The 26,680-nt window shown below is 33.6% G+C and overlaps 1 protein-coding gene across 7 annotated transcripts in view; it reads left to right on the top strand.

The window, feature by feature from the left end:
* The window catches only part of LOC145728506 (CUGBP Elav-like family member 1), a 117,676-nt gene that overhangs the window by 74,820 nt on the left and 16,176 nt on the right, over nucleotides 1–26,680 (top strand). For all 7 annotated transcript variants that reach the window (XR_014178098.1, XM_081978791.1, XM_081978794.1 and 4 more), the window contains one exon: nucleotides 10,930–10,978. Coding sequence is in view for 6 of the 7 variants with exons in the window: in XM_081978791.1 (XP_081834917.1) it covers nucleotides 10,930–10,978 (49 nt within the window). In the remaining variant the exon portion in view is untranslated. The remainder of the gene's footprint in view (nucleotides 1–10,929; nucleotides 10,979–26,680) is intronic.

Below are 26,680 nucleotides of genomic sequence, written 5' to 3'. Positions count from 1 at the left end.
CCACAAGTTGCTTCTTTTATCCTGAGAGAAAATTTGAATCGATAAAGCAAATTGATGAACTGTTTTTCTACCAAGATTTAAATTTTTGTTTTACAGAACAACCCTAATTTTTGCAATTCAATATAATCACCCCCAAGGCGTATAATTGTGATTGTCAAACGACAATGTCAACAGTCTTTTTAGCTGAACTTTTTATTGTAACTATATTATTATTAGAAGAAGTTCTTAAAAACATAATTTTTAAAAAAAAAACATGTATTTATAACTTGCAAAAAAAGAAGTAATATACACGGAGATTCACGTTATTTAACATGGAAGATTGTCACTAAAGCTACATTTACAATAATCTTTCTAATTTGACGGTTGTCTGATTACCATTTACGACATTGAAAATCCCTAATACTATACCTCAGCATTTAAAAGTGTGATTGTCGTCGTATTCTTAATCTCCAGCTAGTTTAATACAAACTTTAAATTTAACAAAAAATAAAAATTTTTACACAGGGTTTAATTATTTTAAATGGAAACTCTGAAATATTTTTATTTGTATTTTATTGAAGTTATTTTTGTAAAAATATAAGGTTTTATTTTTTTTTTCTTTTCTAACGCGCTAAATATATTTTTTTCTTGTCTCTTGTCTGTGATCTTTCTTTAGTTAGTCTAGTAAAATACAATTCTTTGTGCAAAAATAATATCAATTAATTTTAAGGATTTTTCACTTTTTTTTCTCATGTCAGTTAATCTTTTATTCGTTTCTCTTTTCAATTCCTTTTCTTTATCATTATTTTTTTTATTCTAGAAAAATACAATTTTTCGCGCTATAATAAAATCCACTAATTTGAGCGCCTTTTCTTTTTTTATTTTTTTCTCCTGTCAATTAATCTACTTAACTTCTATTCCTTCAATTCTTGTTATTTTTTCCCTAATTGATTTTGACATCAGATTCTGGAATTTCTTAAAATAATATTCCAACTTTGCTAATTTCAACTATGCTGTCAGGTCAAATTTAGTTACCTATTGAGTAAAATATATGTTCGTATCAAACCTAAACATAGAAGACTGAAGACTGATTATTGTTAATTCTCAAACAATTATTAAAATAAAACTTAATTTTATATTATTTATTTTTTAAAAACACTGCAATTTCGATCGATTCCAAATTCAGACACCGTATACTATAGCGCCTATAAATGGCATCGAGTGTAGAAAAAATCATGGTTGTCATTACCGTTTGTCATTTTTGTAATGTCCTTTGAATTTTTCAAAGAAAATAAATTATTAAAGAATGAAAGTCGGACATTAAACATTAAAGACACTACAGGCATTATAGAAAATAACGCCCTCGGTCGAAGTAGCCATATAATGCCCTTGGTATTTTAATTACTATTCTTTAGAGTGTTTAAGTCTAGTTTAAATTTTATATCGTCTGTTTCCAAAATATCGAGGAGGTCTTTTTAGAGTAATGCCAAGCAATAAAATACTCTGTATTCTCTAAGTTTCTATAATAATTGTCAAAGAGGAAAGCAGTTCAGATTTTTGAATATAAATTTTGGAAGTATGTAGATACTTCAATTGCAAGTTTTTTTAATTATAATGCAGCTCCAAAATTATTGCAGTTTAATTGTTTTTATTCGCTATTAAACCAATAAAAGAGAAAAAAGTTATTGTTCGCCAACTAAATTAAATACGAGCATTTACAGTTCGTGCAGAGATATTTAATTTCTGTTCAAACATTCAATTGCATTCTGAAATTCAACAAACATTTCTAAGTTAAAAGCTTTTTATTTATAGCATATTCAAATTGACGCTGGACACGAGTTTTGGAATAGTACTTTTACTTACACCAAGATAAATAATTCATGTTGCAAATTTATTTGGGTAGTCACAAAATCTGTAGAAATAAATGTACGTACCAATGTCTAGACAAACAAATAATTTTAAGCTTGATTTTGTTTAATTGCAGAACAATATACTCCGGTTGTAGCACACTTATGGAACGCATTCCCTCCGTTGCAATACAGAGAATTTGAGGTCTGTTTACCGTTTGTCGTGTATGTATAACGATGAGGGCTCCTAAACAAAGTGTTCCTGGGACAATATTATTTCGCCCTCCCACGGTTTAAATAAAAAATGCTCTCATAAGAATGAAAAATGGGAACAACAAGGTCCCCTAACGGTTGCGTCGACGAGGGGCCCCGCCGCAACAATATAAATCAGAAACACACCATGGCAAAGTGGTTCCTAATAAAGCGCGCCATCATGAAAAACGGTTTTCTGGTACGGAAAGTGATTTTTTATTAAAAGGCCCCCACGGTATTTATTAATATATCATTTTTGTATTAGGAAAGTTTAATAACAGCCCTATAAATGTCTAAGAGATCCCTTTTTTTTCCCGACCTGTATCGATGTTTCCGATCGGGGCGCGGTGGCGGCGCCCCAAGCGAAACAACAGAAGGAATAATTGAAATTTTCAGTCAAGTGGAACTGTCTTTTATTTCATTTGTGTTATCAGTTTTTGTTGTGTGTGTTTTTTCTGAAAGAATGTAATATTTTTCAAAGAAATATTGTTGCATTAAGTTCAATTCAATTTTCAATTTTATTTTTATTTTTGTCAGCATATTAATTTTTTGTGTAAAGAAACCTTGATTTTTTATACAGATAGTGCAGAAAAAGTGACAATCTGTTGATGAGGGTTGGTAAATTATTTAACTGGGATTATTTCGTGGAGATAGCCCACGATATACTTGAATTTGCGAACAATAATTTAATTTTACAATTTTACAAGTTTTCCTTTATAGTAACCTTTAGAGCGACTTGGGGACAGATTTCTCAAACATTGTTATCACTTTGATTATCAGGTGATTTCTTCTGTATTCACAACACTTTTTTACAGCTACTTTTAGTGCTCTTTAATTTGGCGTTGTCTTATTTTTTAATTGCGATTTTTTGTCTTTGCAGAACCATCATTAATTCCATTTGTTTCAAATACCGTGCTGTTCCTTTTTATGTTAGATTCTGAAAGTTTTTTAGGAATTTTAACTTTAAATTTAGTTGTAAGTGGTGACCCTGGTTTTACACCAGGTTTTACATGAAATTCTAAATTTTCTTACAGCAAATTTACTATTAAATTTCCAATGTTTAAACTTCCTGTTAAGATTGAATTTGTGCTTTATTTATAAAATTTCTAAACAGAAATTCTTTTTACGATTGATTTAGTTAGTGCAAAAATGTGCATTAGGCAGCAAAAATTGAAAAAAATAACATTAAAGTTAGGTTATTTTTCAGAAAAATGTATGGTTAAATTAGGAGTTTTATAAACACCCTTCTGTCTTAAGGTTAATACTAAATGTAATGCTAATACTAAAGTTACAACTAAAGTTAAAATTTCTTTTACAAACTAAGCTTAAACGAATATATTTTTACTGTTTTCAGGTTTACTGCCACTTCCCCAAATAATGTAAAACAATTCAACATACTTTGCCCAATCATCTATAAATTCATTTTCTTTTATTACTTTTCTCAATTCAACGAAAAGGAACACATTCGCCAATAATAAAGGTTTATAACTTTGAAAGTATCTTAAACTTCTCGTCGGTTCGGGTCGAAAAAAGGCAAATTGACTTGTGCCAAAAGAAAAAAGACCCTGCGGGACATCAAAGGAGTCTTGCGCCTCGAAGGTCCGACAAAAAACTATATGAAAAATAAAATCCGACATGGCTTTTGGCAAATTGCGCGCGGATTTGCCGACTCGGCGTTTCTCCATTAATTCGGATGTCATTGTTGACTGAGCGGGATTTGGCTCCATTAAAAGGCGAACGCCGAGCGGCTCAAAAAACTGTTTTCTGGCCGCTCTCGAGCTGCTCTATTAAAGTTCCGGTTTTTTGCCGACAGCCGGTTGCGATTAGTTTAAGTGGCGAAATGGATTTCGTCACTCCAAGTTAGTCGAGCAGTTGATTCTTGGATACCCCCAACTTGTCCCGTGGTTTTAAATTCAATTAGCACATTTTTCTACATTTTTGCCAGGGGCGGGCTAAATCTAAAATTTTCGCATCAAGCCAGTGAAAATTGTTATTTTCTAAAACAAAAACGAGACACCCCTCGCGTTCATCCTCTAAAGCAATTAGGAAAATAACATTCAAAGCGGGGGAATAAGGGAGAATCCAATTGTCTCTTGTCGGAACGTCGTGTTTATGCCCCGACACGTTTTTTTATTAAATAATAAAACGCGCCAAGACAGTCTCATCAGTGCCTGCGTATATCAAAAGTCGGTTTTTATTCTCGCCGAAAATCTCCAATCCGTTCGTTCAGTAGGAAAATCCTCCAGTTTTGACGTGTAGACCCTTTTTAAACCGCGCCACTCTAATGAAAATGCTCATCCATAAAATGCAACCTCGACAAATAATATTTCCTGCAAGTTGAGGATAGGGCTCAGGTGCCCGCCAGGGTCTGACTTTGATATATTCGAGAAATGAGGCCGCATAAAAATGAAGTTTTGTATGGAAATTCGCTTTTTAAAATTGCGCCCCCAATTTGCTTAGGCAGGCCCCCTCTATCCAGCGTTATAGCTGAATGTGGGAAAACCGGTCCGTTGCCCTGAACAAACATTGTTTGCGCTGGCCTCAGGTGGCCTTAATGCACCGAGTTTAATGTATTTGTAAAATGAAGCGTGAAAATGGAAGAATTAATATGTCACAGTCAGGAATTGCCTTGTTGTCAACTCGGAGAGTGACCATTAGTCATCTAAATTGGTAACGGGCTATTTTTGCTTTTTAGTTCGGGCCCGGTACGTTTTCGTATGTTCTCGTTCGAATATTTCCCTTTCGAATACGCTCTATGATTTATGTACAGGTTTTTCATTAGCGTCAACACCTGGGAAACGTCGTTAGCCAGGACTTTGCGTATGACCTGCTAAATTTTTTTTAATGCAGCTTTATAGAGATAGTCGCATTTATGTGAAGCCCTATTTAAATATGTATCAAGAAGAATTTAGATAGCGCAGTCAGGAAGGTTTAATAAATATTAATGCAAATTGGATGAAGGATTACCATGCCAGATGGAAAACTGAAAAATGTTAAAATACTTAACTTAATAATTTAGTTTTTCTATTATCTTTTTAGCTGTTCATCAAAACAAAAATTTTTTATTATTTATTTCTTTTTGTCACTTTCAGTTTAAGCTGAAGTAGATATTTATGTCGATGAGACGTCGAATTCTAGTCTCTTTCATGTGTATTGTTATAATATACCTATGGGTGTCCATTTCTAAGATATTTACCATTTTATGTAACATATTCTAATTTACACGTATCAGAAAACGGTTTTTTCTTGGTTTTTTGTTGTGTCGTGTTAAACGTAGTTTGTTATAAAAATGGATGCAAAAAAATATCAAAAATTATGATACATGGTGGTTAAAAATTGGTCTCAAAAAGACAGAAAACAAGGGCAGTAAGTTCAGTTTTTCGTATTGAAGACCTCTGTTTTTACTACTACTGTCTTATTCTCTGTTCAAAATTAGGGTGTTTGAGTTGGTTAGTTATTTGAATAATTGATACTTAAAATTACATTTGAAAATTTTAAGTTGATGACCGTAACTTATTTTTGGGTTACCCTGTACACATAAAATTCTCATCAAAAGAAACGTATTCAGAAATAATCATTGACGTGTCCAAGGGTTTTTCGAAAAAACTAACAGTTAAATTTAAAATAGAGATAATCCATACATTTACCCCATACTGTATATTTTAAGAAGCACATTTCTATTTTAAAATCAAATATCTCTAAAACTGTATTACAGAAAATGTTTCCGAAATAACAAGCAGAATCCAAAAATGTAAAATTATACCTAACCTAACCTAACTCCGTATACCCTATTGAAATTTGAAAAATTCTTCTAAAAAAGTATTTCCGGACATATCCGAAATGACACAAAACTTAAAAAAAAACATTTGAGTTTATTTTATGAAATAATTAACAGTAATTAATACTTTGTCATTGTAACTTTTTCTCACAGAAAGAACAGACTTTTAAACGGATTCTGAAAGTAATACATTTTTGGTGTTGTGTCTGATTTCTAACGTGCGGAATATACAGGGTGTTCCATAATATATGCTCAGGATTTCAGGATATGGTAGCTCGTCCAAAAATTTAAAAAAGACCTTTTAAAATGGTACATTTTAGCGATACATGGTGGTTTTAAAGATACATTGGCAACAAAAATTTGTTTTCTGTAAATATCTCAACCTTTTATCGTGCAGAAAACAGCTTTTGTAAGTATTTTCTACCTTAATAAGCTTTGCTTTCTGCGTTTTTTTTTTTAAGTCACAATTGGTGAAGGTTTTGATGAAGTAGTTGGTGTTGTTTCTCCCTAACATCTACGCTGCTTGAAAATGTACAGTTTTGAGACGCTCATTTGAACCGCCAATATTTTCTACACAAAAAAAGATACTCCTGATCATAAGCTGTAAGTCAATACTTTTCGATAAAAATCAAATTTTATGATGAAAAACATGGTAATTTTTGAGATTCTATAAACGTTGGAACAAGTAACTGTAACCTGTGTATGTATTATTATAAACTTTTTAGACAAGCTCCCATATCCTGGTCTTGCGCATATTATATTATAAAACACCCCGTATAAAACCATTTTTCTTGATTGTTAACAGAAAATTAAAGGGTGTATTAAAATTTGATTTATTTGCAGTTGACCCGGCATATTTACAATCAAGTTTAAAACTGGAGGCGGCTTAATTTATATTGAGATAAATCGGTTTAACCCCAATTAGCGGAACGAACGGTCTGTTACTTTTAAAGCTACTTAACCGGAATTGTTACGGCGGCTTCGATTTATCTCGGCCACGATTTTTAATAATTTGCTTAAATATACCCCTTGGGGGTTAATAACGCGAATAACGATAATAAATGTTCGAGCGACTTCTGTTGCCTTTCGAAACGGTTTTGTTCGGTAGATGATTAATGGCACTGGGGAACGCTAAAATATATTTGTAACAAAAAAAGTCAAGAACTGCACACAAATCGCCCGATTAGAACGAATAATTTTTTATAATAGTGCATAAATCAAATTTGGTACGAGTGTGAAACAGCCAGCGTGGATTAATCGAATCTTGTCACCGTCAGCGTTATAAATTGCGGCTGACGTTACAACAGCCATCGCTATGTTGCTATAAATTAGGCTTATGAAAACGGATTTACGTCTGAAAGTTGGGCCTCAGAAAGTCGTCTTTCATCTTTCGATTCCTCAATCACTGCTTGCGTCCGCTTCAAAATGTCATTGTTGTTTGAGCAGCGAATTACGAAGAACAATCCATTTTTTCTTGTCACTGAACTTCTTAAGCCACAGATTAATTGGATTGTGTAACAATCCTGAACGCTGAGTAAATCAACCCAAAGCTATTTTAAAGAGATGTTGAATCTCTTTTTAAATACTATTAATTAAAAAGGTTCTTTGTCAATGATCACGTAGACATTGTGTAAAACTTCGGATTGAAATGACTTTGATTCCTGTCTATATCGTACCCTATAGTTTGGCATTATTTAGGTTAGGAATTGGAATATTTAACTTGTAGGTACTTATAGTGTACTCATACTGCATAGTTTTTGTTCACTGTTAATTTTTTGTTTGATCTATTGTCATTTTGATCCGGATTGGTCTTCAAACCTGTACACATCACTAAAAACATGATCCTCGATCCGCTTCGTTGGCCCAATCCACTTGAAAATGTTTTTCAAGTGGATAGAGCTTTATCCGATTCAAGGATCCGATCGAAAGTTACGATGTGTACGTGGTCAATATATTTGTATTATAATACATGATGGCATTATGTAAGGACGATAGTAGTTAATTGTCTGATTTGACTTACTTTTGCTTAAAGTGTTACGGATTTCGGAAAAATGTTAAAATCAATAAATTGTACTCAATTCAAGTTCATTTCCCAGAAAAACTGAATGGTTAGGTACAGAAAGAAAATCATCAAACGTACTAATACGTTTGTCAGTGCTCGTCGTAGCTTTTCAGCGTCGAGTAGATGCCAATCACCCTTCCGAACCTAAAAACTACGCTAAAGCCATTTACCGGTCAGATTTTTATTTGCTCTATTGACAGCTCTTGACTTGCGCCAATTCCCCTAATAACGCGAACGTGCCCAAAAAGTCTGGACTTTTATATCGCCCCTATCACTATAATCCTCGTAAATGCGCTCCGACAATTTTTCCCCTGTCAAATTAATTGCCTCATTTTCGTAGTGAGTGCAAATCGCTGTTTATAACCGTCCTGCATTAACAATTATCCTAAAATTGTGTTTGGATACCCGTGGATATTGTCTTCCCCAGTTACCGGTGAGCTTGTCGTTCTTTTATGAAACGCAGTCCCTTTGTCGTGACATTCATTATCGTTTTACATTATGCCGGAGCAAAAAACTTAATAAACCGGGTTTTCCCTGGCGTTTCCAGCAAAGTAACGGGGAAATGGAATCGCGAGCACGTGTGCACGTGGGGTTCCTTAATTACTAATATTTCACCGAAAACACCCCTCCGGTCTATTAAAAATTGGGGGGACTCCCTCACACTTTACCCTCTATTATCCGCTTACTGAAGTTTTAGTTTAGTACAAAGCGGCTCCACTAATGCGTTTTGGGACCCTCCACTAGTGCGTTTATAAGCTTTCTTGTAGAAAACGGGACCGATTAAGCAAGTTTTCTTTGTCTGTTTGAAAGAAGTGCCAGGATTTACAGCCTAAGGGCAAAGAAAAGCACTTAAGTTTGAACTTTAAACTTCTTTGTTTGTTATAACCAGTTTGGTAAAAGCACCGCAGCGATTTCTGAAGTTTGTCATCTCATACTCGATAATCAAAGTCAACTGTGCAACCCTGGATAAATCTCACTGAAATATTTAAAGAATCTATGTAGGACCTCCAAATTCCTTACATTGTAATATCGGAGGTATTGTATAATAAATTCCCACAGTAATGCAAACACAGATATAGATATTACTGTAATATTTACAGCTCTAACTAGCTTGAATACTTATCTGTTATATGTGAATACTTAAACAACTTAGGATAATAATAACAATACAGGGTGTTTTTTAATAAGTGTCCGATATTTTTTCTAAGTAATTTTTAAAATACCATTGATATATGGACGAAACTTGGTATTTGGGGGTTTTGTAATATGAGACACTTAAATTAGTTGGGTGGGCTCTTACATGTAGAGGGCGCTGACTAAAACTAATTTTTGACATTCTGTAGCTTGGTAAGTAAGACCTTGCGGACCCATGTTTATACATATAGGTATTTTACCTTCAAAATACCTGAGGAATTGCCCTGTGAAATATCGGACATTAAAACACACCCTGTATAAAGAGCCAAAGAGAAAAACGATTAATGTCTAAAACAGGGCTTTTTAAAGAAAATACCAAATTGAATTGTAAAACCTTATTCTGGACCCTTCACTTAAATAAAAAATAAGAGAAGAAAGAAATAAAAATTTTATAATGTTTAAAACCTTTTTGAACAACAAAATAGTTCTTTTTTTAATTGAAAGTGTTATTATATCTATAAATAAGCATCATAGCCTCCAAATTTATTGTGAAAGAATAATGAATGCCAGTGACTTTTTTACTTTTTTCCCTTGTTGGACGTCTTTGTTTATAAAGTTAGAAAACTGCATAAAACAACAAAATATTATTTATGTAGTCGTCTGAAGTAATAGTGAGTCTTTTGACTACAATATTTAGACAGACACATATCTTAGAAAATATAAAAAAAAAAATTCTTTCTCGTTTTTTCTTTTTTGGATCAAAATTTTGTATCTTCGCTATCTTTAGCATTTCAGGATTCATAAAGATCGTCGTCATCTGTTATTGCTAGCATTCGTCTTTTGTTGCGCAAATAACTATTTTAAAAGTAAAGTTCTCAATAGAATATAGCAATGTTAATATATTAGTTAATTTACTTAGGCGTAATACTGGACCAAAAACTAAAATTTACAAAACACTTAAAAAATGCAAGAACTGAAACTATTAAACGGACAAAACACTTTAGATCACTGACACACAAAAACAAAGGTATTAGCACGAAAACCGCCACACAAATATACAAATCCATCTGTAGACCAGTTCTAGACTACGGACACTTACTTAGAGCAAACGCTACTGACAAAACTAAAAGATATACTCAGACTACGGAACAGATTGCTCTAAGACTAATAACCAAAATAAGACACCCAGAAAACCCACTACACAACCCATCCAACCAACTTCTCTACGAACGTACAAACATGACCAAAATAACAGACAGACTTATACAACTACAGAACAAATGGAAGAATAATCCAAACAACTGGACAATAATAAACCCACTGTGCATAACAAGACCAACCAGACAATCCCGTTACCTCTTTCCCACTGCCACCCTACTAGAGCACTTTAACTAAGACTAATTTTTTTTTTGTAAATAAATTGTAAATAATTAGAATAAGTTAACATGTATGATAAAACTATAAAAAAAATCCCACTGTAAACATAGGCAGAAAGACCAAGTGGTCGATAGCCTTTTTTCTGTTGAAAATAAAGATTATTTATATTTATATATAGTTAATTTATCCTATACATTTTTTGATCATTTGTACTAAACAGAAATAATTGGACTATGAAAAATGTTATTATCTCATGACATTTTTTCCTCTTTTCTAGTTTGCTTTGACGTAATTTTATAGCCAATTAGCTATGCTATATTTGTTGAAAAAAAACATGACGAGTACAAAAATTATTGCTGCATAAAATATAAAATTGCACTGGTATTATTTTCATTGTCCAATTTTCGAGCAAATAAATATTCAGGGCCGTTCGAACGCGTATGCATAACAGCCCTCCCGTACGTGTCATCCTCCTGATTTATGAAATCTGTCTCTTTCAGATGCACCATCCCATACAAATGAAGCCGGCCGACAGCGAGAATAGGAATGGTGAGTACTACTCTCCAAAATTGAAAATTTGCATGTCAATCATCTATTACTATACAGGAAAAAATGTTAATTTTCGTATTGGACGTATTGATGAAATTGATTCAGTGTGTTAGAGGCATTTATTTGCAACTTATACTCCGGTTTTTGCGTTATTTAAACTCGGTTTGTATCGACTAAATAAAAACTCCTTTTTTTTCTCGTGGGGTCAATTCCCAATCCCAAAAAGCTGAAAATATTTAAACTGGCGCGAGCCCTTTAGTTAAATCAAATTTACTCCATTTTCCAACTAACAATCCACACCGAGCAGATGACAAAGTACTGATTTAATTTAAAACGATTTTTTTGTTCATTTTACTGAAAGCTCTTTCTAAAACCAGAACCCTAGCGCTATTCTGGAAGCCCGAAGCTAAATGAGTAAATAGACTGTGTGCCGATCCAATGGAATGGGTCCGTTAGACTTTTTCTTTCTGTAATGCCTGTAAAATTACATTATAAAACGCGAATTTGGTTAATTAAATGACTCTTTTAAAATGTGTTATTACATTACTTAAGAGGATTAATAACGTTTAACGTTACCGAGATACGTAATAAATTAATATGGGGACGAGTTCTTGCGGTCGATTCGGCTCAGATAGGTATTTGCAAAACAATAAAATATGCACGACCAGGCGTTTTGGAAATAACCCCGCGAATTTATGATCCCTCAGTAAATCACAGGAACAGCACAAATATGCGAGCCGGGATTAATAAGCCAATTTATTATGATAAAACGTTGCCGAAAATATTATACGGAATTATGGATGCCACGTGCATTATACCACCACTCTAATCCATTACGTTTTGTTGTCTCAACGTATTGAAATGACCGGAATTATGTTGACTATGTCGTGTTCAAAACGACATTTTTATAAATACTAAGTAGAAGCGAATTCACCAGTGCGTCGGGAATCTGTTTTTATAAAAACCGTAAACTGAACTTAAATGATGATTTTTTTGGGTAATATGGTACTAGTGCATTAAAATCACTGAAGAATCTTGCATGAACCCATGTTTTCTAAGAACTGCATGAGGGTATTTTCATATTTTTTTGCGCCAAAAAAGGTTTTTTGCTGGTTATTGGTTAATTATTTTAAGGTTCCAATTGCTTCATATTCATAGTTACATTTTAAGTTGAAAGTTATGGTGCTATTGTTGGTCCCCGCCCTTCTCTAGTGAGTACTATTCTTCATTTTCTTTACTAATTTGGCATGATGATCTCCATTCATTTGAAGGTATAGGGTAATGGATTTTGCATTAAAAACCTTGCTAATTTTAATTATTTGTACCTTCTTTAGTCATCGGTTAATAAAGGTTCTTCCTGCAAGAACAACTTGGTATGATTTTGAAACTTTCCAAACCGGTTCCCTGTTAAGAAGAATCGCCGGACTAGACAGATCTTTGGATGTTGTGTTTTTATTAATTTGGATACTTTGGAAGATGCACTTGGTTTATCATAATTCGGCCAACACTTAGAAAGCTCTTCTTATTTACAAAGAGTGAAGAACTTACGTTTTCTCTTCCTCTTCAAGTTAATTAAAAAGATAACACAAAAAGACCCTTTTTCTGTAGACCATCGGGATCTTCTTTACTGCATTTAGAAAAACCATTCTCTTGAATTCTTCATAACCTTAATAATCTGCGCTTTCCTTCCTTTTTTCGGGGATAGGAGCTAATATGCTGGTGATGCAAGCACATAAATAAAACATATTTTCTTCTTTACAAAGTGACTTTATTATTGCACTAAAAGTATTACACTCTCATAAAAATAACAACATAACGCAAAAATTAGTATTATAATAAAATGCCTACAAAATGCTAAACTGGATCTTTTGACCGCTTTGCCTTATGTTCATTATCATCAGATTAATACAGTGTTATTGTTCTTGAAGAACACCACATATAATATGATAATAAAGAAGCTTTCCTATTTTATGATTAAGATATATCAAGATAAGTCTTGGTAGTTCTTAAATCTAAACAAACACTGGCTTGGAGGTAGCAATGGCATAATTAGAAGAATTTCCAGAAGCTGCAATTGATACATTGCTAGCATGCTATAAGTTATTTATTCTAAACATATAAGAGCTAGTTATTCAATCAATCATACGTTAAAATGGCTAAGCTACTTGACACCTTACGCGATATTGGATTGAAGCACATATGCTGGCAAAATAACGCTTTTCAATCTGAATTATGGTACATCAATCATCAAAATCAAACTCATCAAAGTATTAATATATTCGGTTATCTTACATGTAGGTACTAAGAAACACATTTTTGTCCAGTAAGACCCTGGTAATTATCGAATTTTAATGAATACTTTAGACAGTATTGGCAATAGTCCAGTTAGTCTACAATAACAAAAAACAGGATCGTACTTCAATTAGTTTCGCAGATATACAATTTTAGAAATGGTTTCGTCATGATCGGTTTATCAGGTACATTAGATGCGAATACATTGGGAAGATTTCCACGCTTCCTGAGAACCAACAAGAGTCAATTAAAAAAAAAATCACCCTTTCAAAATGGAGTGAGATCTAAAACTGAAATTTTCAAAGATTTAGTAGAGGATTTTTTACAGTGCCAAGTTTGTGTACAAAAACCCAAATATCATTATGGGTCATATTGGCTTGAAATAAACCGTTGGCTCAATGGGACTTGTTAAAAGGATAACAAGCAAAAATAGGACATTGTGTCATTTTGAAATGACCGAAAACATTGCTCCTTAAATGGACAGTTTAACATAGGAGGGAAATACTCTAAATAATGTGGATTTCCATTGGCAGATTATTATATTGTATTATAACGTATAATTAGTGAAAATATTCAAAAAACGAAAAAGTTAAGAGTTAAGGAAATGTACGTATTCCTTCCGGCATATCCAGATATTGTCAAAGCACCTTGAATGTAATAACTGATGTCAAATTTGTCTACTCTTTTTCAGTAGTCAATGGACCCTCTGTATGTTATTAAATCAAATACTACGAAACTACTACGATTATACGGGAATTACAGTAAAAACCTGGTGGTAACTAACCTAAAATAGCAGAACCTCGATTTTAAATTTCTAGCTCTTACTTAAATCGATTTACACGTAAACTTGAAGAAAGCTCTATAAAAATAATTTATTAACCGATCCCAGGAGGTCCAACCACCCAAGCATGGCATGTCTGGAAATATTTTATTTGAAATGCAATTTCATTACTCGCAGTTATTTTATAAATTCTGATGCAGTCGGTCGCTACAGAGGCGATTTCAATACCGATATTCCACCAGATTCAAATCAGAACGAGTTCTTTGTGAACGTTAAATTTAAATTTTTCCGTATTGAAATTGGGTTTTTTCCCTGGAATTAATATAAACGTTACAGCTGACACGTGAGGTACCGCAAGGCAAACAAAAGATAACCTTATAGGGCCCCTTAAGGTGAGATAGGGGCTGTTATCTTGTATAAACATATCTTCAGAGTTGTTTCGAGCTTATATGCTCCAGGTTGAGTAAATATTTCAGTTTTAGAATGACAGGAAGTTCCACTATCAGCCGAGGTACCAACAAGGCGGAATAACCTCGATCTGATTTCTTGCTAGACTTGACCGTACTTTGGAATCTATTTCTGTGAAAATTGTTGACTGAAACGGTGTTCTGCAATCCATAAACAACATATTTATGTGGGTCAGTAAAGTAAGGTGCTGTTACGTCGAGCTTTCAGTACTAATTGAGCGTGCCTTTTCAATGACAAATTTTGGTTTTCTCGCTAAATTTTTCAAACTGTTTATCTCGGCAAGTAATTGGTTAATGGCTTTACAAATTCAACCGAAATAACTAATGTAATGGATCTAATTTTTGGCTTGTAAAAAATCAAATAAACAACTAATTTTTCGTCTCGACGTCACATAGTCAGTCTAAGCTATTTATATTTTGGTGCTGAATACAAACTATTTCCAGAGATGATAATTAGCAAAGTCATTAAGTTTCTTTTTCGGATAGGTACGTGCAGGATACTTTACTGGGTGCCAATGATCTTTAAACAGCATTTACGAGCAGCGATTCTTAATAAAATCTCAGCTCTGGTATTTATTGCCTGGTTAATTTAATTCCGTTTGATAGGAAATTGGTGAGAAAATTCTATCTCGACCACGTGCGGAGTTTTAAATCAAAATTATATTTGCCACTGGTTGGGAATAATTTATTGACCTATCGAAAACAAAAAGGTCATTTCTCATTCTGTCCACTCTAGGAGAGTAAAATACTGTAGTATTTTAGGTTTATTTTTCTTTCCGATCAATATAAATGCCTAGTGTTCGTTCTGTTTGGCAAAAATTTGCAGTTGCTAAATGAAATTAAGTTTCATAATACAGTAGACCAAATTTACGTCACTTTTGACCCCGAAAAAAAACTCGTCCACTACTGACTTTACTAAACTATTTTTATCTGTTCATACTTAAATTTTTCTAGCCCGATACAAACTGTCTCATTCAGCTGTAGGTATGAGTTATACAGTGTTTGGCTATTAGTTGAAAGAAAAGACCAATTTATTATGGGAACGCAATAATGATGTTGTGTATGTTTTTTCTTGGTGGTGAATGAAATTGGTTAGAATTTATGGCAGAATAAGAATGTTAGTTACGAGGTGCACGGGATTGTTGTGAAGTTTTATTTGCCTCTCAACTGACACGATCCTACAAATAAAGCACACAAATCTTGACATTGGATAGTTAGCTTTATTTACCCGTTAGTTTTATTGCAGATTGCACAGCAATATAAAATTGACATTTATGGCCAGTTTGTTCTGTGGTTTGTTTTAAAAGATTTATTTTTGTTGTTTATTTTGTCGGTGATCGGTTCGTTGTTGAATCAAACTCACTTTTTTTGCTTTAATGATGATCCTTTGCTTTATCTCTAGCAGAAGTTGGTAAATGTTGAACATCATGATAGAAGGATTTCCCAAATTGCTTTGAAATAGGAGTTCTAAAATGTCCAGTAATCTGAAACACTACAGATGACTACAGTAATAATTGTTTTAATGCACAGTTGATAAAAAAGTAGGGATTTATGCAGGAACTTCAGTCCTGTTAATGGTTGAGTAAAATTTTAGTTCTATACAACGTCAGTCTTTTAAAATTACTTTTATTTGGCAAAACACTGGTAAAACTTTGAAATATCAGCACTAATAACATTTCGTTATGTTTTTAAAGGAAGGATCAAACAAGGACCAATGTTAATCATGTATTATTAATCTCGGTATTTTCTCTGCTAAGACACTTCCGACACTTTGTATTCTTTAAGAATCTTTTGTATTACTTATTATATTTACCTAATAATTCTCAGATTACGATGAAATGTTTGTATAAGCAATCTTAAATAATAACGACGATGTTATAAATCGTTTTTTTATAAACACTGTTCAGCTGAAATGATCGATTCTATTTCTGAGATATATCAAGAATACTTTAGGTTATTTCTATGACTTTATTTAACGAAGCTTTTAAATTGCTTAATTAGAAGTAAGTTTAGATCAAATGGGTCCCCATGAAACAGTCAAATTTATTATTATTTTTTCTGTTTCTTTTCTTTTCTGTTACAAATCACAACAGATGAGCGCTCATGGAAGCCAATTTTAAAAATTCATCCTTATCGTGACTTTTTATATTTACTTGTTTAGCTCGACAAGTTAATGAGGAAATTATCAAGCCTTATCCTGAGTAGGTATTTCCTCAGACGACAGGAAATGACCAAGGCATACGGTCGTAAACGTACATATTTGCAGTTTGATTAGGTTGTGATGACCGATCCGGTCGTTTGCTGACAAAAAAAAACGCGTCAATTCACCATATAAAACGTTCGCGTGCCTTGGCGCACCACGTGGACCCAGGAAGTACCACCCCCTGTTGCCGGAGGCGACGGCGGCCCATACCGATGCACGGTATTGTCATACGACACACGTAACCGCTAGTACTGCCAGTACTGCCTGCCTAGCCTAGTGATATCCCATCCCGACAGAAAAGTGATATATTATTTGTATTCGTCGCATAACTCTCTCGTCGGTACGTTACCGAGTTAAATGATTCGTACAGTTTAGTAATGCCAGAGAGCGCGGGAAAGACGAGCGTCGCACCTGTATTGGTACAATCTCGTCGTCGTCGGCGTCGCGACGCCCCATCGTGACGCCCATGGTACAGCTGATGTTAAGCTGAGTCGCGTGTGCCGGATTTTTCGGTTCAACAAGTGGTTGTGCCTAGTTTTTCCTTCTTTAGTTTAAGTTTTCGAGGAAATTGTCAGTGCCATGAAAAGCAGGACCGTCACCAAAGGGCAAGCCCCCAACGGTGGACCTTATCCTGCCATTAGTTCCAATTATTGGCAGCCCGCTCCTGTGCCTAGTCCTTATTTAGTGCCAGGTACCTCCACAAAATTCTAATAATGCTTACCATTTTACCTTCTTGTGACAATGCAGAGGAAAATCAGTGATTCAGAACTAGAATTACAATGTTATCTCGTTACAAACCATTGTACGAAAAAATCTTAGTAATCACGCCAGTACGATTGAGGATGTGAGTGCGTGACTTACCAGCCGACAAACCGTACTAAATAAAAAATACTTCTTTTAGAGATTCTACAGTTCATTCACTATTCCTTTAGTACTAGTGAACTAAACCACTTACGTGGTTTTTCTAATACAGAGAATTGCTATGCAATATTTTGCCAAGTTAAGCAAAAAAATCAAAGTGAATGTACTTGCACAAGGCATTCAAAGTCAAGAGATCGTCCTGTTTGCATAAAGCGTGATTACTAATAAGCGAGAATTTGCATAAAATAAATAAATTGTTGAAGTTTTGCAATATTTTAAACATGTCAATAGTTATCTATCGTAAACCCTTATTTACTTATTCGGTGCACATTTACTATCACACACTCCTATATTCGAAGAGTAATTTACACCAAATTTTGGTTTTGTCCAATCCTTATTTATTGCAATATCAAACCCATTTCAACAAAGAGACAATATTTCACAGGTTCTTAGAATCAGTTTGACGCGTTTCGAATGTTAATTTGCTCATTTCGAGAGACCACAAAAAAAAGATTCCACTGAGATGGTTAAAAAATGCACAGTTGCAATGTTTACCACTCGTAAATAGGTAATAGACATTTACATGCTTACCGATCAGACTGGTAATTGATAATTATTAATAAAAGAATGCTGACATCTAATTCTAGGATAAAATCAAACCTTTCATGTGGATAAAGATGCATTTTTCATACCAAGTTCGAGTTATTGATACACTCAAAATTATTCTTTTTTCACTTAAATGCTAAAAAATCTAAATTATTTAATAATTTTTGCTTGTCCACATACAAAATTAAAACTTACAATGTCAAAAAATGTGATAAGACACCTTGTGTAACATAATATGTCACGTAAGTTTGTTAAGACATGTTACTCATTTAGTTTTTCTATTTTACTAGACTTCTTCTTGATTGATATTTGATATTGTTTTTCTAGGAAAACTAGATCTGTATCTGTTATTTTGTATTGTAAAAATACTAATGGGTATCAACCAACATCAACAGATTCTTTTGTAAAATAAGTACAATACTACTACAGTCTGCCAATATTGATTGCCAATTGCATCAATATTGCAAAATATCCATTATACAGAGAAGGTCAATCAAACTTTCTCACGTTTTACCTAATCTGAGAAAAAGTCAAGCAATATCAAAGTAAACAACAAAAATAATCCATATTTACTTTCACACTCACTTGGTCTCCTTATCTTTAGAGTTTCCATGGTAAATTTCTGCGCCGCGTTGTATGATCACTGATTACTTAAATAAATGACACAGTTTTCAGATTTCCAGGAACAACCAAGTGATTTAAATTGAATTTTTGTATCAAGGTTTTTTCTATGGTTAGCCACACATAAATTATTTAACTTTTTGTTAATCATTATTAATATTTAATAAGGATCATTCAATGGGTCTACTCTAGTCGCTCAAAGGATGAATGCCTCTCTGTTAACGTGGAATGTATAAGAACTGGTTGAGAATGATTGAAGCTGTTTTTGTCTTTCTAAATCACTCACAAATCATCAAATGTGTTCTTTAGTAAATTCTTATCAGAAAACTTTTTTAAAGAAAATTCATCACCCAGTAGATTTTGCTAAAATATCACATCACAGGCGACCAGGTTATTAAATTGTAACTTAAGTGTACTCCTAATATTTTGTATCTAGATAATTAAACTAAATTGTATTTAAATCATAGCATTTCTACTTGGCAGTAATTAATATTTGTCCTGTATAAATTTTTGATGTGAGTGAAAGCCTAGAAATTTAACGTTTAATTTATCCGCATTATATGCAATTACTACCCAATTAACTTGTGGTTAATATCATACACTGAACTAGAATAATTACATCCTGGATGCAAGCCAAAAGTATTTAAATTACAATTAAATCAATGATTTGGATGTCAATTTTCAGTTTTCAAATTTCACACACTAAAAACTGTTTAAAAAGGTTTGAAAGTTGACGTGACTGGCAAAATTTCAATGTTCAAATTAGCTAATATAAATTTGACGTTCATTTGCAGTTTCCAGCTCAATTTTCATGAATTTGCAGTTCTTAAGTAAATGTTGATGCCAATTTCCAGTTTGCAAGTCAACTATCAGGATCAAACGATAAAAGTTTAATTTGATTCACAAAATTTCAATTTTCAAATTAGTTAATATGAATTCGACTTTAATTTGCAGATTTTGAGTAATTTTCAGTACCTAGTTTATGTCAATTTTTATGATTTCCAGTTTTCATGTGTATTATCAAGTTTAAAGTAGTAAAACTTGTTCAAAAAATTTTTAAAATCGACTAAACTGGCTTCATAAACTTCTAAAGGTTCAATATAAAGTTTACTTGATTAACTGAGACCGTAAACTATGTGGTATATTTAGTAGCATAATATATGAATAGTAACTAAAATAAACACAAAAGTAAAAGTAATCCCATATTAATATTGCCATCTGCGGATATACTTATTTAATTTTCAGAGCCAGCATTAGCAAATAGCATGTTCACTTGAAATACATACATTCTCGTCGAGTATCTACCTACATTATCCAATAGTTGACTGAAAGACCCGGAAAATAAAAAAGCCCGTATGATGAAACTTCTGTTCAGTGTATTCGCCTGTGTTGCGCAATTGATTACTTTCCAATTTGTCATTTTGTCATGTCTACACGCCACTGCTTTGATATGATACTACCGAGAATGCTATCCGTTCCTCCGTTTTGCTCGGCGACAAAGATGATATTGTTCTCGGACCAGGAGTGATGTTTACATTACAAATGTCCCGGCCGTGGCAATATTTCAGCGGATTTATCGCTGCCAGGATCTCGATGCCGCTGCTTACGAAATACGGAGAAGCATAAAAGGGCCTTCTCCTATTTTCCGACCTTTTTTACTGTTTATTCTGGAGGGCTTATTTGCTAGTTTGGCTTGGTTTTCGGACGACGAACTCATTGGCGCACAAGCTCTATTCATCCTTTTTCAAATACTGCGAAAACATTTCAAGTTGAGCATTTCATAATAATAAAGGATCGCTGAGTGTCAAAGTTCTCTTTTAATACACGACAGTTTCTCTAGCACCTACTTCAAATTACAAACGTTGTCGCATGTATCTATTGATGCATCCCATGGTACACATTCTTTTATTTATATAAATCGACATCAACCCATTATTTCAAATATCCAGCTTCATGTCAGTTAAATGACTAGACCAAATGTTGCTACTGGGGCTCTATCCCAGCTTGATGAACAATAAGCTACAAGTAGTCTATTAGATGGAACATGTCCGAAACAAAAGGGCCTGAGAGAAAGCAAGATCCGCAGAATTGTTTTCATTATACAGTTTCGGCCCCAGAACGGGATGTAGTCCCGAAGGTGTTTAATCTACTTATAAGGGATAAGGGGCCAGAATCGTTATCGTTCCTTTTTTTGGGGCTTATCCGATGCCGTCTGCACGTTCGATTTTAATCGAATCTGTCGTTTGCCTTTTCAGATTTTTAACTCCGTACCCCTTTGGGGGTGTTCTAAGGTGCGGAATGCTTACTAATTGTGCTCTACCTTTTCTAGATCTAAACAAACCAGATAATAGCTTAAGGGGTGTTATTTTTGCTTTACGCGTGCACTTGCAAATGCTCTGTTCGTGCACAGTTTCCACGCTATAAAATGCTTTTATTGACTTGGTTAAATTCAATTGTAAAATTTAATTAGGCACGTCTATTGGTTTCGAAGGTTGAGAGAGGTCGGGCGTGCTGTTTGGGATTATTGACGTTGATAGTTCGTTAGACTTTTAGCAATGCACTTTTCACGTTTACTAGTAAACTAAAAAAAAATGAGGACAGAATGAAATCAGTTTACGAAATAATTTCAATGCGAATAAATCAGGCAAATACAAGTCCACGATCTCTCAGTGGAGTTGTATGAATTCTCTAGAAGGAGGGAATAAGACACAATACAGGATATGTGAAGACAACTTTGTTCCCCCTTTCTGGTAAATACTTCAAAAGTTTGGAAAGTAAGTCATTAACAAGACCTTTTCTCTTTTCTTTACATTGTTTTCCGCTATTTTTTTCAAAAGAAAGTTACTACTAATGAAACAAATATGAATGTGTTATAAATTGCCAAAGGTGATACAACGTAACATCTCATATAGACTCAATCAGTAAATCATTAACTTTCTTCTCGTCGTTACCACTTTTTTGCACATTCTACTTGATGATAACCAACAAAAACTTCGATCAGCCACATGTTTCTGCCTTCAACTTTTTCAATGGTAAATAAGTTTCCATGTCAATGATATCGAACCGTGGCGACAAATATAAATTCTAGCGACAAGTCAATGAGGAAGTGGGTACGTATCGCAAAACAGTACTCGAACTAACAGTACCACATGCCCATATGCGATCCGGCCCATTGAATTCTATTCTTTGGTACTGTAACAGGGACCTACCGGTCAGTCCTACGTGCTCAACTGTAGTTTTGAATTCATCAATCCTTTTTAGTGTTTTACTGCTTGTTTTTGGTGGTTGGAAGCCGTTATACACGACCGTAATAAAAATCTTGAAACTTAAATCATAGTCCGATATAATCCAAGATTCAGTTCATATACTCAATGCAAAACCAGGCCAAACGCAATAAAGTTCCGACATAAATTTCGGGAAAATGCAGAACCAGGTAAAGGAATATTTATGTATGGATATCGGTACTTTAGTTGAATAAGAAGGTCAATCCAGGAATACTCAAATACATGTTTTCGAATTTATGTACACATTGGTTTGATTATAACATTGCTTAGCCTCCTTCGAAAACGAAACGATAAGGAAAATTGCTGCCGCATGTTAATGGCATGTCCTTGTTATCTAGCTACTGGTAGTTTAAAATTATCGCCAATGGAACCCATTCCCGGTGTTTAAATTTCACAGGTAAACACTCAGTGGCGTATCAGTCAAATTCCAAACATACCTGATCGGGAAAACTCTTTGATGGATGGTTGATGACACTTCTTACCATTCATTGTATGCAAATCAGACAAGCTCAATTTAGAGATGTTAAATTAGCCGAGCTACAAGAGCAGGTCACTTAAGTTCCAGTTTGTTCAAGTAATTTTTCAACTTACGTAACCAAAGCCATAATCGAACATCAAACATTATTATAGTTGCTTGCATGTGCGATCAAACAATAAAACGGGCCTGGTGCAAAGGTGACATGGAAATTAGATGTTCGGTCGGTATTGTCGCCGTTGCCTTGAATTATTTGACTTCAGGTTAACATCCATGTATTTTGCGTCATTTTTTCCACTTGTGCTTTTATAACAACTCGTTATACGTCCTATTACGTACGAGTTATTTGAAGATGTCCTCGATTGTTAAGAAATGTGTTACTGTAATAATTGAGCAAGTCTATTGGGGAACTACATACTATTTATGACTGCAACGGTATTACATGATAATTTTTGTAAGTGAAGCAATTTATAATATGTGGTTAAATTTATAAAGAATTCAATGTTTCTCAGGTTTTGTTTTCTAGACCTAGTAGTATAATTTGTTTACAATCTTTTTGAATTTACTCTATCCATCGAATTTTTCCTGTATTATAAAAAAAGCGCCAAATAAGATTTTTTTTCTGATTAACAGTTATTCTAGTGAAACTTCCTAGAGAATATGCATTACTTGTCTCCAAAAAAGAATAGTTAGACTGATTATTAGCTTACTGAACCTTTAACTCCCAATTAACTATAATGTAACTTAATTAAACAGACGGTTCCAACAAACAACAAATAGTAGGTGAACAACTTTTGAAAAATAATATGTATGAAATTAATTAATAATTAAATGTTCTTAGAGGCTTCTTCCATACTATTATTAATAAAACTCCATTAAAATGGCATTGATTTAGCTTTAGTTCATCATCATGTTAAGTACATGCTGCGGGAACTCTTTATTCTATAATAAAAAGCATTATATTTATATAAATACATACATATAATGTAGTTTGCACTTCAGTTAGTTGTATTTAATATTTTTTTGCATTTCTCGAAACAAATAGGATAATAAACTTTACTCTATTGTTGACTTACCGTGTACATTTTCAGTTTGGTTAAAAATAAAACTTTAGTTATTATATTTATTATTATCAAACATAAAACTACTAACTAGTAAAGTTAACATTGATACAATTTTTCTTTAATTCCATTAGAATAAACATTACATAATTAAGCGCTTTTCATTGGTCAGGCATTGTATAAATTTTATTGTCTCGTTAATGTTTTCGATAAATTTAGTTCCATTAGTTTCGAAAACAAAATTTTAGTTATTTAATTACCTTGCATGATGCAATCGCATTCAAATACCTATAAATGTATATTTCGTCGTAATATAATTTACATTTTTCATATAATTAGTTTGCAATGTAACAAATTGTTACCCATTTTGTGCATTAGCAGCAAATGTTTCGTAAATAGAGAAAATGAGCCGTTATTAAATTGTATCATATATCAACTGTCTTGCGTTTTTTTTTAAATTCGTGCTTTTGACATCAAGACAAAATTACATGTGATTCTTTTTTGGTGTGATTGTGGGTGCGTTTTCCGCATTCAATTAAAACTGCATGAATCAAACGTTTTAAAATAAAGTCTTACATTATAAAATATCAAGCAATGATTAATGTGCATACATAATAAGTACACTGTCGCTTCAAGCGCAAATCTTGATGAAACTATTCCGTTTAAACGACTTTTACGTCCAGAATCCGGAGAAAAGCAAATAAATAGTTACATATGTGCTAAGTGAACGATACATGTGTAGCAACTTGGTTGCTAATATCCTGTAAGGTTGTTCGTTAGTGCGATGATATCGCAACAAAATGCGTAAAGTTAGAAAAAAAAAATTGGAAATCCCTCCAAAAAAAATGAATTTTCCTGCAAGCTTATGCTAATGGTTTACGATGGCTGATAACTAACATTTTGTTCCTGAACTGAACTTATTTTCGTGTGAGCTATTATTATACTACATGCTAAAATATGGGAATGTCATTAGTCTCCAACAATCAATTGTGACACATTTGAAAGTTAAAATTATTTATAAATTCTGGCCGTTATTTCCAGCAGCAACTCGTACATACGTCAGGCTACACGTATGCATGTAAAACAGTCATCTATTGTTTACGAATAAATATAGCGCTGGTTTCCTGGCTGTGTTTATTAGTCATTTTGTTCTACCAATGCGGTTTTACAATAAACCGCCCCGGGGTGGCTAAGTTAATTAAATGGACGTAAAAGGACAACTTCAAAGCTTAAGCAAAAACAAACTCCTCAAATTTAATTTGTAAATATAACTGTCAGCTCAACCACTTCCTGGCCGTAAGCCGTAACAAGCTTTCCTCCAAATTCGCTTTGCTTTTAATCATGTTCTTTCCTGTCCGCATTCATACACACCATATTACACAAACAGCACGTACCTAATGCAGGGAACCGAGTTAATGTCTTTTCATCAAAGTCAAGTTTTAATTATCACGGCCTGGCGGGTCCGCATAAAAGGCAGAAACGTCGGTTTCGTACCCCACGTAATTTCGGACTTCTTTCTCGTAATTTCCTCGAATATGAAAATGCAGCCGAAATGCAGATATTTGCATAATGCTGGATCTCAAAGGGGTCCTAAATTATTTGAAATCAACGAGGACCTTTGCGACGTTCCCGTGAACCAGACTCGTCTTTTTTGGAATGGGGACGTTGCCTCCTTTCGGGAGTCGGTCACAGCCAATATTGCTGATAGTGATCGAACCCGTGTGGAAAGTTTGTCAAAGTCACTTTGCCTGCTAATAATACGGAAGTCAAGTACGCTAAACCGCGAGACATTGATTCCTATCATCATGAAACGGAGACTTTGTTATCCCGATCACACGGTTACGATCAAATATTGGCTTCGCACTCTCTCAGTTTATTATTACGAGAAATGCCAGAATATACGCCTTTATATAGGTGGATTTTATGATTTTGTGCTTACAATTAAGTTAGTTTGAAATGTAATGTAATGGAAATTCCTCTACACTGTCTTGACAGACATCATTAATTAATTGGAAGAAGTTATAAAGGAATTCTTGAGTGTCGCAATATCAGATAACTTCTGACATTGTCAGATAGTTTTTGGCAATTGTCAGATAAATTCTAACAATGCTAGAAATTGGCTGGTTGCGGTATTCATGTGTACCAATAACATTATTATCTCTACCCGGTGATCAGCTAAGACAGAACGTCGGTTTTATTTAGAAACTGGATATGGTTTGAAAAACAGCTTTAAACCAAAAATTTTATTTAAAAAAAAAAACAAAAAATACTTTATACTTGGCGGCCTGTTATTAGGTGCTATAAGAGTTCCAAATATTGAAAATTTGCATGTTTCCTAGTCAATATCTCAAAAACGACAATATTTAGAAAGAAACTGACTAGGAACAGCAACATCTGACATGGCCAGAAACTCTCTAAAAATTTACCAGAAATGAGCTGACTATGCCAGAATAAATCTGGCATTGTCAGAAGCTATCTGCCATTACTAAAAATACTTAAAAAAAATTACCTAAACCACCATAATTATTAATGTCTTAATTTTTTGGTAAATTTTTGTTAATTAAATTCCAACTACTTTCTTTGAAAGTATGTCAACGTTTTGAAGACCACCTGAACAATTACTCGTCAAGTAAGTTTTTTTCCATTAGTTTTTGCTACTCATGATCGATGGCTATTTTCGTCACGTTGTTTGCTAATTAATTGATTAAAGTACATAATTAACAGTACACACACAAACAACCTGAGAACCAAATATTACAAGGTCATTGATTTGCCTGTGCTCGTTGCAATGTTCGAAAATTTGGTTTTTTTAGTTTTACCTGAAAACTTTGTACATTTTTCAGTTTTGAGCTTTCTTATGCTGATGATTTTCTAGGTCTGGTAGTTAATTAGCCAATTTAATAATTTGAGACTTTTAGTACATTCATAAACTAAACAATAGCTCAAACAACAATAATCATTGCTACTAAAATTCATAAAAATAGTCGTCGCATTTTAAACTAGTGACTGCACGCAGTCCAAACCATTGAAGGTCGTACCTTTTATTTAACA

The sequence above is a fragment of the Ips typographus genome, linkage group LG4 (assembly GCF_016097725.1).
Source record: "Ips typographus isolate SLU linkage group LG4, UJ_Ityp_2.0, whole genome shotgun sequence".
In the NCBI taxonomy this organism is placed as follows: Eukaryota; Metazoa; Arthropoda; class Insecta; order Coleoptera; family Curculionidae; genus Ips; species Ips typographus.
The sequence above is the reverse complement of the archived record's forward strand: the minus strand, read 5'-3'. Positions and strand labels throughout refer to the sequence as shown.